A 15,036-nucleotide genomic window follows, 5' to 3' on the forward strand; every position below is an offset into this window, starting at 1 on the left:
TTCTGGTCTTCTTCAACACATTGGGCATGCCAGCTGTCCCGACTAGTGATGGGGTGGGGAGAGGAGATCACAACATAAAGACCTTGTGGAGGAAATTATTAAGCTTAAGAAAATACATGAGAACGAGTTCTTGAGAGGGACTTTAGGAAAATGTTTTGTAGGGACCAACAGTTGGTGTAATGACTATGTCGCTGGACTCCCATGTAGTCGACCTTAGTTCAAGTACCGGACCTGGTGGCTTAAACTCATACCGGGCGCGGGTGTGTGCATGCACAAGATCCCAAGAGGAGAATAGATGAGAAGGGATTGCAGCATGGCTATCCTCCCTGGGGGGGTGATTTCTCGCTTTCTGTCTCTCTGTCTCTCTCTCTCTCTTCCTGGTGAGCACACGCACCCTATAGCAAAAACCTCTTCCAAAAAAAAATACTTCGTAGAGATTGATGTATTAACTGGAATGAAATTTACAAACTTTCTAGGTGTACTATAAGCTTGGTGAAGTTGTATGAGCTTCATTAAGATGGTTATTTTTGCCAGTAATAAGTATTTAAAATACAAAGAAAATTTATAAAATAAAGAACACATCCAGATATCTAACTATAATCACTGAAATGCTTTTTTAGTGACATATTTTGAGTTCTGCCAACTTAAAAACTGGGAATAAAAGGTAAATAAATGTTAAATTTCCTGGTTGCTACCTAAGAATAATTTTCAAAAGAAATGGATTGAGACAGCTGAATGCTGTTGACAGATGGAAGATTTGATATGTAGGTGTAAGAGTCAAAAAAGGAGGTTGGATTTTTTTCTTTAGTTTTAGTTTAATTGTATGTGCATGTGTGTGTGTGTGTTTATTTGTTTCTCCCATGAACGTGAGAGGGAGATAGCACCCTTAGTTGGTAAGGATCTCAACATTACAATCCACACCCAGCTTTCAGACAGCCCTGGATCATGGGCCTGTGTGCACCTCATGTACTCAGGGATGGCTCCAGATTTGAACCAGCAACTTCCCCATGTAGGATTGCCCCTTAGTATCATATTTTATGACTGTGCCACCATTTGGCCCCCAGTTTTAGTTTTAAAGCCAAATGTGGCTGTTCTTTCTGTGTCTGTACTCAGATTTCCTCACATTTTTCGCTTCTCTTATTTTTTTGATGCTATTTGATATTAAGGTTAATACCTAAGAAGGAAATAGTGTTTTTAAGATCACCAACTTTGCTTATTTTTCATTTGTATTTGTATTCCCGCAACAGGAGTTCCATCATCTTCCTCTGAAGACCTAGCCATCTTGCTCCATGAAGGTCAGGACAATCTGACATGCACTTATTTCTTGCCTCTTTACTTGAAGAGTAGTCCTCTTCCATTGTGTACATTTTTTTCTTAACAGGGGAGGGGAGGGGAGAGCCAGTACCCCCCCTCCCCTTCCCTCCCTAGACCTTGGGGGAGATACCCTCCATTACTTTCCCAAGATGGCAGACCCCATCATGGATCTGTTTGATGACCCAAATTTATTTGGCCTGGACTCTCTGACTGATGACAGCTTTAACCAGGTCACACAAGACCCCATTGAGGAAGCCCTTGGATTGCCAAGCTCTCTGGACTCCTTGGATCAGATGAACCAGGATGGTGGAGGTGGTGTTGTGGGGAATTCATCAGCAAGTGACCTGGTCCCTCCACCAGAGGAAACAACCCCCACAGAACTTCCCAAAGAATCCACAGCTTCAGCTCCAGAATCCTTAACTTTGCATGATTATACCACTCAGCCCGCCAGCCAGGAGCAGCCAGCTCAACCTGTCTTACAGACACCGACGCCAACATCGGGACTTTTGCAGGTCTCCAAGAGCCAGGAGATCCTGAGCCAAGGGAATCCTTTCATGGGTGTCTCTGCCACAGCTGTCTCCTCAAGTAGTGCTGGAGGGCAACCACCTCAGTCAGCCCCTAAGATTGTTATCCTTAAAGCCCCACCAAGCTCCTCAGTCACTGGTGCCCATGTGGCACAAATTCAGGCCCAAGGTATCACCAGCACAGCTCAGCCCCTGGTGGCTGGCACAGCCAATGGTGGAAAAGTCACTTTTACCAAAGTGCTAACCGGCACTCCCCTTCGACCAGGTGTTTCCATTGTCTCTGGTAATACAGTGTTGGCCGCCAAGGTCCCTGGGAACCAGGCTGCTGTTCAGCGCATTGTCCAGCCCAGCCGACCAGTAAAGCAGCTGGTCCTCCAGCCAGTTAAGGGTTCAGCTCCTGCTGGAAACCCTGGGGCCACAGGGCCCCCACTGAAGCCTGCAGTTACACTGACCTCTACACCTGCCCAGGTGACTTGAGTGAAAGGGGGAGGTGAATTTTGGTTTCATAGAGGGCCCAGCAACTGTGTGAGAGAGAGCACGCATGAGAGCTGTCTCTGGGAAAGCCTGTTTAAATCCTGCCTTTGCTTTTTTGTCAGTTAGTGTTAACAGCCACATACTTCTTAGATTAATGTTAACATATTTTTCGAGCTCTTACTATATGTTTATTACTGTGCCTAGCTGGTGTTAAGCAAGACCAACACAGTCCCTGTCCTTGCAGAGCTCACGGTCTGCTGGAAAAGATAGATGCTAAGCAAGCATTCACAGTAATGGATGATGTAAAATTTTACAAGAAATATAGGATGCAATGGGAACAAAGAAATACCTTTGAAAATATATTTATTTACTTTTATATATCAGACTTATAAAAGCTGTTTACATCTTACTAAGATCGTCATCCTCATGCTTTAGCCAGTGAAAAGGCTAGTTTCTGTCATAAGGAAAGTAAAGGCTCTAGCCTCTGAATAAATGACCAAAAGAGTGTGGTGGGGGAGCAATATTAAGATAAGTAGAACCAGCAGGAAGAAGCTACAAGGAGCCAGATTTCAGTTCAGTATATGGACTTTTGTTCTAATAGATTTCCCAAAATAAATGACTGCCTTAGAAGATAGTGAACCTCCTATCAGGAATTTTTCAAAAGTAGGCTTGATACCCATTGGGCAGAGGTGTTACAGAAAAGATGTTATCAGGACAGATAGGATGGTGAACAAAATAAATTGTACTGTGTCTTCTGCCCCTCAACTTGCTTGATTCTAGGATGAAGAAAACTGATGTAACTGTTTCAGGGTATACTATTCTTTAATGTTGTTCCTCTATTGCAATTTCCTTTCTTCACTCTAGGGTGAATCGAAACGCATCACTCTGGTCCTCCAGCAGCCACAGTCTGGAGGTCCTCAAGGACATCGGCATGTTGTACTAGGGAGTCTACCAGGCAAGATAGTGTTACAGGGTAACCAGCTGGCAGCCCTGACTCAAGCCAAGAATGCCCAGGGGCAGCCCGCCAAAGTAGTAACTATCCAGCTGCAGGTGCAGCAGCCACAGCAAAAAATCCAGATTGTACCACAGCCTCCAACTTCACAGCCCCAGCCCCAGCAGCCACCCTCTACTCAGCCAGTGACACTGTCCTCTGTGCAACAGGCTCAGATAATGGGACCAGGACAAAGCCCAGGACAAAGACTTTCAGTACCACTCAAGGTGGTGCTGCAGCCACAGGTAGGAGACTATTTATTTACATAGAAGCAGAAGAAAGAAAACAAACCTCTTAGTTCCCTGCTGTTGCCTTCAATAATCACTTATTACTGAATGTAGGGCTATTCTAGATTTTTACCTCTGAACTGATAGTCTTTTTTTTCGTTGTTCTTAAAGACTTTTTTTTGGGGAGGGGGGACGACCAGCAGTTAGCATAATGACTATGTTGCTGGGCTTCCATGTAGTTGACCACGGTTTGAGTCCACGGTTTACTGGGCACGTGTGCGTGCGTGCCCAAGATCCTGAAAGGAGAAGGGATTGCTGCGTGGCCATCCCCCCTGGGGGGTGAATTCTCGCCTTCCGTCTCTCTCTGTCTTTCTGGCAAGTGCACGTGCCTTTTAGCAAAAAAAAAGGGGGGGAGAACTACTTTATTTAACTTTATTTATTTATTTTAATTTGATCAGAGAGAAACAGAGAAAGAAAGTGTGAAAGAAAGCCGCCAGGTCCGGGACTTAAACCGTGGTCAACATGTAGGAATCCAGTGCCCTTAACCACCATGCCACCTGCCAGCCCCTCTTAAAGGCTTTTGCCATGTGGTATGTGCGTTCACCTGAGAGAGATAGAGGGAAAGTGAGGAATCACTCCAAGGCTACACTGCAATTCCTTCTCCATTCTCCTAGGATTTTGGTTGCACACACACATGCCTGGCATGATATTCAAGGTGCCAGGTCCTGGATTCAAACTGTAGTTGCTCATGCAGGAGTCCAGTGCCTTAGCCACTACACCACCTGCTGGCCCCAAGATACAGTCTTACGCCCTTCACTAGAATTGTATCATGGAATGATTAGACTAGAGTTATTGTGGGTTTGAGATGAGAGATGATTTATCTAGCATTTGTCCTTGAATTGTTTCATTTATAATCTTTTCCTAATATTGTAAAATAAAAATAATGCAGAATAGCCTCTCATTTGAAGGATAGTCAAGTGATCATCACTTCTCTTCCTCCCTCCCCTCAAGGAGATGAAAGTAGGCTTTGAATTTGATTTTTTTTTTTTTTTAATTTAAGGGAGGTTTTTGCTATAGGGCATGTGCGCTCACTGGAAAGGCAGAGAGAGAGAGAGAAAACAAGAAATTCCTTTCTGCCCCTGGTACCAGGGGTTATGGCCATGCCACAATCCTTTCTCCATTCTCCTCTTAGGATCTTGGACACATATGAAGCTATGCACACACTCCTGGCATGAGTTTAAGCTACCAGGTCTGGGACTTGAACCATGGTCGACTACATGGAAGTCCAGCGACATAACTATTATGCTATCTGCTGGTCCCTCAATTTGAATTTATTTAATGTTTGGGCCAGAGACCAATATTGGCTGTATCGGTTGTAATTTTTCTTTAGCAATGGAGATGTGTCTTGATATGAGAACATGGCAGAAGGGTATTAAAGTTGGATCTGGCAGAATTATTGCCTTTTCTCACCCCTTAATTATTAATACTTTTTTTTTTTTAAGAGGTTTTTGCTATAGGGCGTGTGTGCTCGCCAGACAGACAGAGAGAGACAGAGAGATAGAAAGCGAAAAATCATCACCCAGAGGGGGTGGCCATGCTGCAATCCCTTCTCCTCCATTCTCCTCTCGGGATCTTGGGCACGCACACACACGCGCCCGGCGTGAGTTTTAAGCCACCCAGTCTGGGACGTGAACCGCAGTCGACTACATGGGAGTCCAGCAACATAGCCATTACACTAACTCCTGGTCCCAATTATTAATACCTTTTAAAAATATATTTCAACATTTAGTAAAACTTAGTCTGAGCCTGGCTGATTTTTTTTTTTAAACATGTCTGTCATAGGGTGTGTGCTCTTGCCATAAAGGTACAGTGAGAGGGAAAGTGAGAGATCACCTCTTTGGGGGGAATGACCACTCCATAGTCCCTTCTTCTTTTCCTCCTTGGATTTTGGGCACATACTCACATGTGCCTAATGTGACTTTCAAGCTGTCAGGTCTGAGACTCGAACCATAGTCTGCTATTTGGGAGTCCAGTACTGTAACCTCCTTACCACCTGCTGGCCCGTGAGCCTGGTTTTTGAGGAATTAGAGAACTAGTTTCTAGCCTGCCTGCTTCAGAGCTGGGTTTTATTTTGACTGTTTGACTATAAGCATGTTGAAATTTTAGTGTCTTTTATTTCTATAGGCTGGGTCTTCCCAAGGGGCCTCTTCTGGCCTCTCTGTAGTTAAAGTTCTAAGTGCCAGTGAAGTGGCAGCTCTGTCTTCTCCAGCAAGTTCTGCATCTCATACTGGAGGGAAGACAGGAATGGAGGAAAATCGCAGACTGGAGCACCAGAAGAAACAAGAGAAAGCAAATCGGATTGTAGCAGAAGCAATTGCTAGGGCTCGTGCCCGGGGTGAGCAGAACATACCCCGAGTCTTGAATGAGGATGAGTTGCCCAGTGTTCGGCCAGAGGAGGAAGGTGAGAAGAAACGAAGGAAGAAGAACAGTGGAGAAAGGCTGAAAGAGGAAAAGCCAAAGAAAAGCAAAACATCTGGTACCTCCAAAACTAAGGGCAAGAGGGAGTACTCCTTACTGTTTGATGGGACATTTGAGGGGAACGTTCCTTTTGTTTTTTTGTAAAGTTTTTGCCATAGGATGTAGGTGCTTGCCAGAGAGAGAGGGATGGAGAGAGGGAAAGTGAGAAATCACTCCCCAGGAGGGATGGCCGATCTGCAATCCCATCTCCATTTTCCCCTTGGGATTTTAGGCACACACAGATATGTGCCGGCTAATCCTTAAGCCACTGGGTCTGGAACTTGAACTGCAGTGGATCATGTGGTAGTCCAGTGCCTTAACCACTATGCCACCTGCGGCCCCAGGCTTTCATTTTTTAAGTAGTATTGGAGAAACTTGTATTTAGCAGCTGTATAGTTCAAGGTGACTATAATAAGGCCTTTCTTTTTACTGTCCCATTGCTTATATAACTTGTTAAACAGAAATTTGCAAATTAGCCTATTTTAAAAGGAAAATACAGTAAAGATAGCCAGTCATTCTATTGGGGGTTAACTTTTAAAGCTTTAATTCTGTGTATTTATATATTCTTCCTGATTTTATGTCACTGTAGTATAAGAGTTATCACTACCTCCCTACCACCCACAGCAGTAAAAAGAAAACTGCCAGAGACATAACTGCTCTGTTCTTATATCTCGTCCGTGAATTGGAGAAGAATTCAGCAACCACTGTCAGTGACGCCAGAACTATGGCGAATCATATAATTCTGGCCACCATTGAGTGTCCTTTCTTTCCTTTCCGTGGCTTGTACTTTTTCCTTTCTCACTAGTTTCTACTTCAGGCTTTGTGATCATGCTGCTTCGTATTTATACATATTATACATATTATAAATTTATACATATTATAAATATTCGTATTTACATAGGGTTTTTCAGCTTTAAAAAAATTTTTTAAAAATTATTTTAAGTTTTGCTATAGCGTATGTACCTTCACCAGAGAGAGAGAGAGAGAGAGAGAGAGAGAGAGAGAGAAATGATCCCCCAAGGGGGATGGCCAAGCTACAACCCCTTCTTCTCTTGGGATTTTGAGCACACATACACATATGCTCAGAGTTTTTTTCCAAGCTGTATAGTTGGCCATATGGGATCCAGCCTCCTGAACCTTCATGCTACCTGCTGGCCTTGTTCTGTTGTCTTAATGCTACCTTCCTTCAGGTGTCTGAACATAGATAGCAAGGACTTGTCGGATCTGGTGTAGGGGTCAGCCAGGTTTACCAACCACAATATTTTCTTTTTTGGTATCTTCCTCAACAGCTGTTTGTCCCTTACTAAAGATCTTAATGCTTCTGTTTATAAGCTTAATGTGTGATGATTTAGATGAATTGGGTTTTCTTTTTCTTTTTCTTTTTCTTTTTTTTTTTTTAAGGTTTTTGCCTTGAGGGTGCTTGTGCTCACCTGGGAGGGAGGGAGAGGGGGAGAGAGACAGAGTGAGAGAGAAGTGAGAAATCACACACACCCTCCAGGGTGGGGGCTGGCCATACCACATTCCCTTCTCCTTCATTCTCCTCCCAGGATCTTGGGAATGCACATACACATGCCCAGTTTGGTTTTCAAGCCACTGGGTTCAGGACTTGAACTGCTGCTGGCCATGTGGGAGTTCAGTGATGTAACTACTACACCATCTGCTGGCCCTGAATTAAGTTTTCTTATCCCTAAATTTTCTTTGCCCTTGTGATAATGACCTTGGTTTTTCCTTTTTAGCACCATCACCCCTGTAGTGGGTAAGAAGAGAAAACGTAATACCTCCTCTGATAATTCCGATGTGGAAGTCATGCCTGCACAATCACCCCGGGAAGATGAAGAAAGCAGCATTCAGGTAAAAGGGTCCCTAAATTCAGGAGAGAATTCATCTTTAATTGTGATTATCAAGCCAGAAATAGATACCCAGACACACTAAGTCTGTGTGTTCTTCAGTCTTTCTAAACTAAGAGGTAGGCCTAAAATGTGATAGAACTGGTCTGTAAGCTTTTTCTTTTTAAGCAAAAAGCATATTACTATAAAAATAGCAGTATTCATTTGCCCAAACTCCTGTTTTAAAAACTAAGCAAAACATCTGAAATCACACTGCATGTTTGCTATTAAGGATGTGTCATACTTTGCTTTCTCTTAGAACTGTCTAGCTATTCCTATTGCTTTAGGGGTCTGACTCTATGAGCAGAGATGCTTTGGCAAACTGTTTTTCTACCTTTTGAAGATAGGAGACGTTAGAAGTGACTAGAAGAAGCAAGACCAAAAGAACTTTAGTCTTCTTGTCTCTGATTTGTTGCTTTACAGTACTGTCTTTGACTTTCGTGTACAAACATAGAACATGGTGCTTTTAAAAAGTATCTTTGTGAGCCTGGCCAATTTACTTAACTTAGTTGGCTTTCTCATCTGTAAATGGAGGTTTGGGTTTGGACTAAATGAACCTTAAGTATCTCTGTGTTAAGATTTATAAATGTTGGGAACCAGCAGTTAGTGTAATGGCTATGTCGCTGGACTCCCACGTAGTTGACTGCGGTTTGCATCCCAGACCCGGTGGCTTAGAACTCACGCTGGGCACGTGTGCGTGCGTGCCCAAGATCCCGAGAGGAGAATGGAGGAGAAGGGATTGCGGCATGAAATCACCCCTGGGATTTCTGTTTTTCTGTCTTTCTGACTCTGTCTGGCGAGTGCACGCGCCCTATAGTGAAAATCTCTCCAAAAAAAAAATACTTATAAATGTCTACCCTCCTTCTTTTAAAGAATTATTTAATTTTATTTATCATTGTCATTATTATTTAGTTTGCGACAAGGCTCATGTGCTCACCAGAGAGAGAGAGAGAGAGAGAAAGTGAGAATGCAAGCCTCCAGATCCAGGACTTGAACTGTAGTCTACTTGGGACCAGCAGTGGGCATAATATCTATGTTGCTGGACTCCCATGTAGTTGACCGTAGTCCAAGTCCTGATCTTGGCAGCTTAAATTCATGCCGGGCACATGTGTGTGTCTACCCAAGATCCCGAGAGGAGAATGGATGAGAAGGGATTGCTGTGTGGCCATCCCCCTTGGGGGGTGATTTTTCACTTCCTATCTCTCTGTCTCTCTGTCTTCCTGGCAGGTGCACGCGTCCTGTAGCAAAAATCTCTCCCCCCCCACCCAAAAAAAGAACTGTGGTCAACTACGTGGGAATCTATCACCTTAACCACTACGTCTACTCCTTTTTTTAATTTTACTTTTTATTGTCAGAGAGAGAGGGAAGGGAAGAGAAATAATATTCTCTAGTGGAGGTCTCACTGCAATCCCTTTCCTCCATTTCTTCATCCCATTGGAATTTTTGTCACACATACATACGTGCTGCATGTGTTTAAGTCACCAGGGCTGGGATTTGAACCACACTTGGCCTTGTGGGATCCAGGCCTTGAATTAAATAGAGGGCTTAACCACCATGGGACCAGCCCCCAATCTTAGCTTTCTTTTTTTCTTTCTTTTTTTTTTTTTTTTTTTTTTTTTTTAAGGTTTTTACCAAAGGACTTGTGCACGCAACAGGGTGCTATGCTCACCAAGAGAGGTAGAGAAAGAAAGTGAGAAGCCATACCCTCAGGGCATATGGCCAGGCTGCAATCTCTTTTCCTTCATTCTCTTCTTGGGATTTGGGGCATATACTCACACACGCCAGTGTGATTTACAGGCTGCTATTCTGGGACTTGAGCCATGGTTGGCCATGTGGGAATTCAGGGCCATAACCTTCATGCCACCTGCTGGCCCCTCTCCCAGCTTGTTAAGAGATTTTTCTTATTGAGTGTGTGTGGTCACCAGAGAGACAGAAAGCAAGAAATCATCCACTGGGGGGTGTCTGTGCCACAATTCCTTCTCTTCCAGTCTCCTCTTGGGATTTTGAGTATGTACGCACATGCAGCCGGTGTGAGTTGTAAGCCACTGGGGCTGGGACTCGAATTGTGGTCAACTACATGGGAGTCCAGTAACATAACCATTATACCATCTGCTGGTCCCTTTCCCAACTTTCTTAATGTACAGTAAATATGTTGACATACTGATACTTGAGTTCTTCTGTGGGAAGTTAAGGTATGAGAGTTGCTAACAATTTTGAAAATGGAAAATAAGGCAAAGCAGATATTAGAGTATATTATAAAACAATGATTACTAAGACTTTGAAAATAGAGGGGAAAAAAACATTTTAAAGATAGTAGACCCTAGAAATAGACTCATAGTTATGAGAATTTAGTATATATTATTAAAATGCCATTTTAAGTTGACAGGGTAAAAAGATTATTCAATAAATTATGTTAAAATAACTGGCTACCGATTTAGGGGAAAAGATTGAATTTCTTCCCTTCTTAAACAAAAGCAAATTTCAGTTTAATACGAAGTCTGGATATTAAAAGTGAAATGATGGGAACCAGCAGTTAGTGTAATGGCTATGTCGCTGGGCTCCCATGTAGTCGACCGCGGTTCGCATCCCGGACCCGGTGGCTTAAAACTCATGCCGGGCGTGCCCAAGATCCCGAGAGGAGAATGGAGGAGAAGGGATTGTGTCGTGACCATCCCCTCTGGGGCTGATTTCTCGCTTTCTGTCTCTCTGTCTCTCTCTGTCTGTCTGGCGAGCGCACGTGCCCTATAGCGAAAACCTCTCAAAAAAAAAAAAAAAGTGAAATGATGAACTTTCTCTAAAACACGGATAAATTTTTTCATAATTATCAAGTGAAGTGGATCTTCATAAGGAAGATAGTATAATTCATAAGTCATAATGGGAAAGGTCAGTACACTTGATAATAAACATTATGTGTGGTATAACAACACAAAACCTCCATGAACACTGGTCATAGACACTGGAGTCACTTGTCTTAGACTCTATCATTCACATTGTCACTTTGAGCAAGTTACTTATCTCTTGGTGCTTCAACTTTCTCACCTCTGAATGCAGGTAATAGCGCCTACCAAGTAGAGTTGTTGCGAGGATTAAATATAAACATTTATAACGCACATAGAACAAAACTTAGCTTATGGTAAGAGCACATATTATGAGTTATATAATGTGTGTTAAATAAAGCAAGCAAAAAAAGTACATTAAGTAAAAAAAAAACGGAGGACAATTTTTATAATAAAAAAATAAATCAGTAAGGGACCAGCAGATGGCATAATGGTTACATCGCTGGACTCCCATGTGGCCAACTGTGGTTAGTGCCTTGGACTTGGCGGCCTGAAACTCACACCAGGCGCATGTGTGTGCATGCCTGCCCAATATCCCGAGAGGAGAATGGAGAAGAAGGGATTGCGGTTTGGCCATAGCCCCTGGGGGGTGATTTTTCTTTTTCCATCTCTCTCTGTCTCTCCAGCAAGTGCATGTGCCAGATAGTAGAAATTTCTCTTAAAAAAAAAAAAAGTAAAATTTAGAATGAGATATATTTGGTAGGGCCACTATAACAAAATGCCAGAGTCTTATGTGGCTTCAACTGTAGTCATTTATTTTCTATTTAACTTTTGCCATAAGGGTTCATGACTCATCAGATGAGAGAGAGAGAAAGCCCCACTCCACAGATGGCCACACTGCAGTCCCTTCTCTTCATCTCTCCTCTTGCGATTTTGGGCATGCATGCATACACACCCTGTGGATTTCTTTAGCCTCTGGGTCCAAGACTCAAACCACATAGTCCACCATGTAGGATCCAACCTCCCCATCGACCACGCTACCAGCTGGCCCAGAGATTTATTTTCTCACCGTTCAGGAGGCCAGAAGTCTTAAAGTCAGCCACAGACTTGGTGCCATCATATCATCTTTGTGTCTGTTGGCACACTTTCTCTGTGTCCAAATTTCTTTCCTTTTTTTTTTTTTTTTTGTTTAATTTATTTTTGGAGAGGTTTTTTGCTATAGGGTGCGTGCGCTCGCCAGAAAGAGAGAGACCGAAAGCGAGAAATCACCTCCTGGGGGGATGGCCATCCCTTCTCCTCTATTCTCCTCTCGGGATCTTGGGCACGCATACACGCCAAGCGTGAGTTTAAGCCACCAGATCTGGGACTTGAACCGCGGTCAACCACATGGGAGTCCAGCAACGTAGCCATTACGCCATCTGCTGGTCCCTGTGTCCAAATTTCTTTCTGTAAGGACTCTGTTCAGGTTTGATTAGGGCCTAACCAAATAACCTCATTGTAATTTAATAATTTCTTTAAGGGTTCAGTCTCTAAATACAGTCACAGGACAGTTAGGGCTTCAACGTATTTGGGGGAAGAGAGCATAATTCAGCCCACTGTAAGTGGTAATGGCAAAGTTGGCAGTGAAATTAAGGAACAGTTAGTGGGAGTATAATTGGGATGATCTTTTTGACAAGTCCTTATTTTTCAATATATAACAAAATTTAAAATGTTAGTTGCCTTTGATTCAGTGGCTCTATACCTAGGAAATCACTTTGTAAAATATATCCTCAAAAGTACGCAATAGGGGGCCAGCAGATGGCTTAATGGTTACATTGCTTGACTCACATGTAGTCTACCGCAGTTCAAGTCCCAGACCTGGTGGCGTAAACCTCAGGCTAGGTGCGTGTGCGTGCATGCCCCAAATCCCAAGAGGAGAATGGAGGAGAAGGGATTGCGGTATGTCCGTCCCCCCAAGGGGTGATTTCTCACTTCCTGTCTCTGTCTCTCTGGTGAGCTTAAGCACCCTATAGCAAAAATCTCTCTCTCAAAAAAAAAAGTAGTATGCAGTATGTCCAAATGATAGTGAACCCTGCATTGCCTACAACGCAGTTTGAGTCCTAGACCCAGCAGCTTGTAAAACACACCAGGCTGTATGTGTGCTCAAGATCTTAAAGGGAGAAAGAAATGGAACTGAGTTCACAGCACGGCCACCCCTTCCCCTCACTTCTCTCTGGCAAGTACATACAAATGGCAAATTAAAACAAACAAAAACGATATGCAATGAGAGCCAGCCAGTGGTGTGATGATTAGGGTGATTGGATGCTACATGTCCAACTACATGGTTCAGTTCCTGGAGCTGGCAGCTTGAGAGGTATGCTGGGCTCATGTGCATGCCTACCCAAAATCCTGAAAGGAGAGAAAGGAAAGGAAAGGGGACTGTGACATGGACATCCCCCATGAGGGTCACTTTCTCATTCTCTTTCCTTCTCTCTTTTTCTCTCTCTCTCTAGTGAGCATTCATACCCTCTGGCATATGGAAAAAAAATGTATGCAATGATGTATGTTTTGTAGCAGTGTTTCTTTTTCTCTTTTAAAAGAATTACTTAATTTTGTTTATCATTATTATTATTTTTAAATTTGTTATAGGGCACACATGCTCACCGTAGAGACAGAGGAAGTGAGAAATCAAGCTGCCCATTCTGGGACTCAAACCATGGACCACCATTTGGGAGTCCAGCACCACCTGCTGGCCTCTGTAGCAGTATTTCTCATAGCAAAATGTATAAAAATTAAATGTCTATTGGTAGAGAAATAGTTAAGTAAATTGTTAAAGTCAATTCAAGGGGTCAATAGGTGGCATGTTGCTTAAGGCACTATATTCTCACATGGCCTACCATGGTTTGAGTCCTAGACCTGGTTGCTTGCTTTTCTCATTCCACATCCCCCTCCCATCCTCCTTGTCTCTGATGAGCACACATGACCTATAGCAAACTTTAAAAAAAGTCTGCTCAATAGAATACTAATATGTCAATAAACAAATTAGATTGGGCCAGAGGGTAGTATGGTGTTTGGATCCTGCATGGCCAACCGCAGTTTGAGTTCTGGACTTCTTGGCTTGTTTTCTCACCTCCCTTATCTTTCTGGTCAAATTAAAAATAAATAAATAAAATTGAAATTCTTTAAAAATATATATGTAAATGTGAGAAAAACTGGGCCAGCTGCTAGTGTAGTGGTTAAGGCACTGGATCCCAGTTGGCCATCTGTGTGGTTTGAGTTTTGGACCTGGCGACATGAGAGATATGCTGGACATGTTTACATGCATGCCCAAAATCCCCAAAAAAGGGAGAAGTGGAGGAAAAGGGATTGCAGCATGACCATGCCCCATGGGGAGTGCTTTCTCACTTTCCCTCTCTCTTTCTCTCCTTATCTCTCTCCTGTAAGCTCACATGCCTCCTGGCAAAATTTTAGAAAAATGATAACTAAGAACAAAATACTAGAAAAAAATTAAAACAATGCAAATAAATAGACATTGTAAAAGTCATTCTGGGCCCCAGTCCTACAGTCTCTCAGTTCTCTGCATAGGTAGCATCTATTACCTCTCTCTATATGTGTATATATTTTCTTTTTTATTTTTTAAGAAGGATTACCTATTTAATTTTATTATCATTTTAAAAATGTACTATTAGGTGCCCGCACTTACCAGAGAGAGACAAAGTGAGAAAGCGAGCACCAGGTCTGGGATTTAAATTGCGGTCAGCCACGTGTGAGTCTAGTGCTCAAACCACTATGCCACCCACTAGCCCCTCTATTGCTTTTTTTTTTTTTTTTTTTGAGTATCCAGAAACATTCTTTACTTTCATAAGCACACTATATCCACTCCCTCTAAATATTATCAGTTGTATTCCATACTTACTCTTTTTTTTTTTTTTGTAGAGGTTTTTGCTATAGGGCACGTGCGCTCGCCAGACAGACAGAGAGAGACAGAAAGCGAGAAATCACCCCCTAGGGGGGATGGCCACGCCGCAATCCCTTCTCCATTCTCCTCTCAGGATCTTGGGCATGCACGCACACGCGCCCGGCGTGAGTTTTAAGCCACCGGGTTCAGGACGCGAACTGCAGTTGACTACATGGGAGTCCAGCGACATAGCCATTATGCTAACTGCTGGTCCCCCATACTTACTCTTTTTTAAAAGTTAAAAATTTAATTTTTAAAAATTAAAAATTGTTTCTATTTAACTTTATTTATTTATTTATTTTTCTTTTTATGGAGAGGGTATTTTCGCTATAGGGCACGTGCGCTTGTCAGAAAGAGAGAGACAGAGAGACAGAAAGTGAGAAATCACC

The 15,036-nt window shown here is 42.9% G+C and overlaps 1 protein-coding gene across 1 annotated transcript in view; it reads left to right on the top strand.

Moving 5' to 3' along the window:
* CHD8 (chromodomain helicase DNA binding protein 8) overlaps positions 1-15,036 on the top strand; it is a 78,693-nt gene that overhangs the window by 26,313 nt on the left and 37,344 nt on the right. Inside the window, exons 2-5 of the mRNA XM_006161420.3 lie at positions 1,248-2,306; positions 3,177-3,548; positions 5,715-6,106; positions 7,784-7,898. Of these exons, the coding sequence (XP_006161482.1) occupies positions 1,464-2,306; positions 3,177-3,548; positions 5,715-6,106; positions 7,784-7,898 (1,722 nt within the window). The 5' untranslated portion in view covers positions 1,248-1,463. The remainder of the gene's footprint in view (positions 1-1,247; positions 2,307-3,176; positions 3,549-5,714; positions 6,107-7,783; positions 7,899-15,036) is intronic.

Source organism: Tupaia chinensis, unplaced genomic scaffold (genome assembly GCF_000334495.1).
Source record: "Tupaia chinensis unplaced genomic scaffold, TupChi_1.0 Scaffold138584_1, whole genome shotgun sequence".
NCBI classification, from domain to species: Eukaryota; Metazoa; Chordata; class Mammalia; order Scandentia; family Tupaiidae; genus Tupaia; species Tupaia belangeri.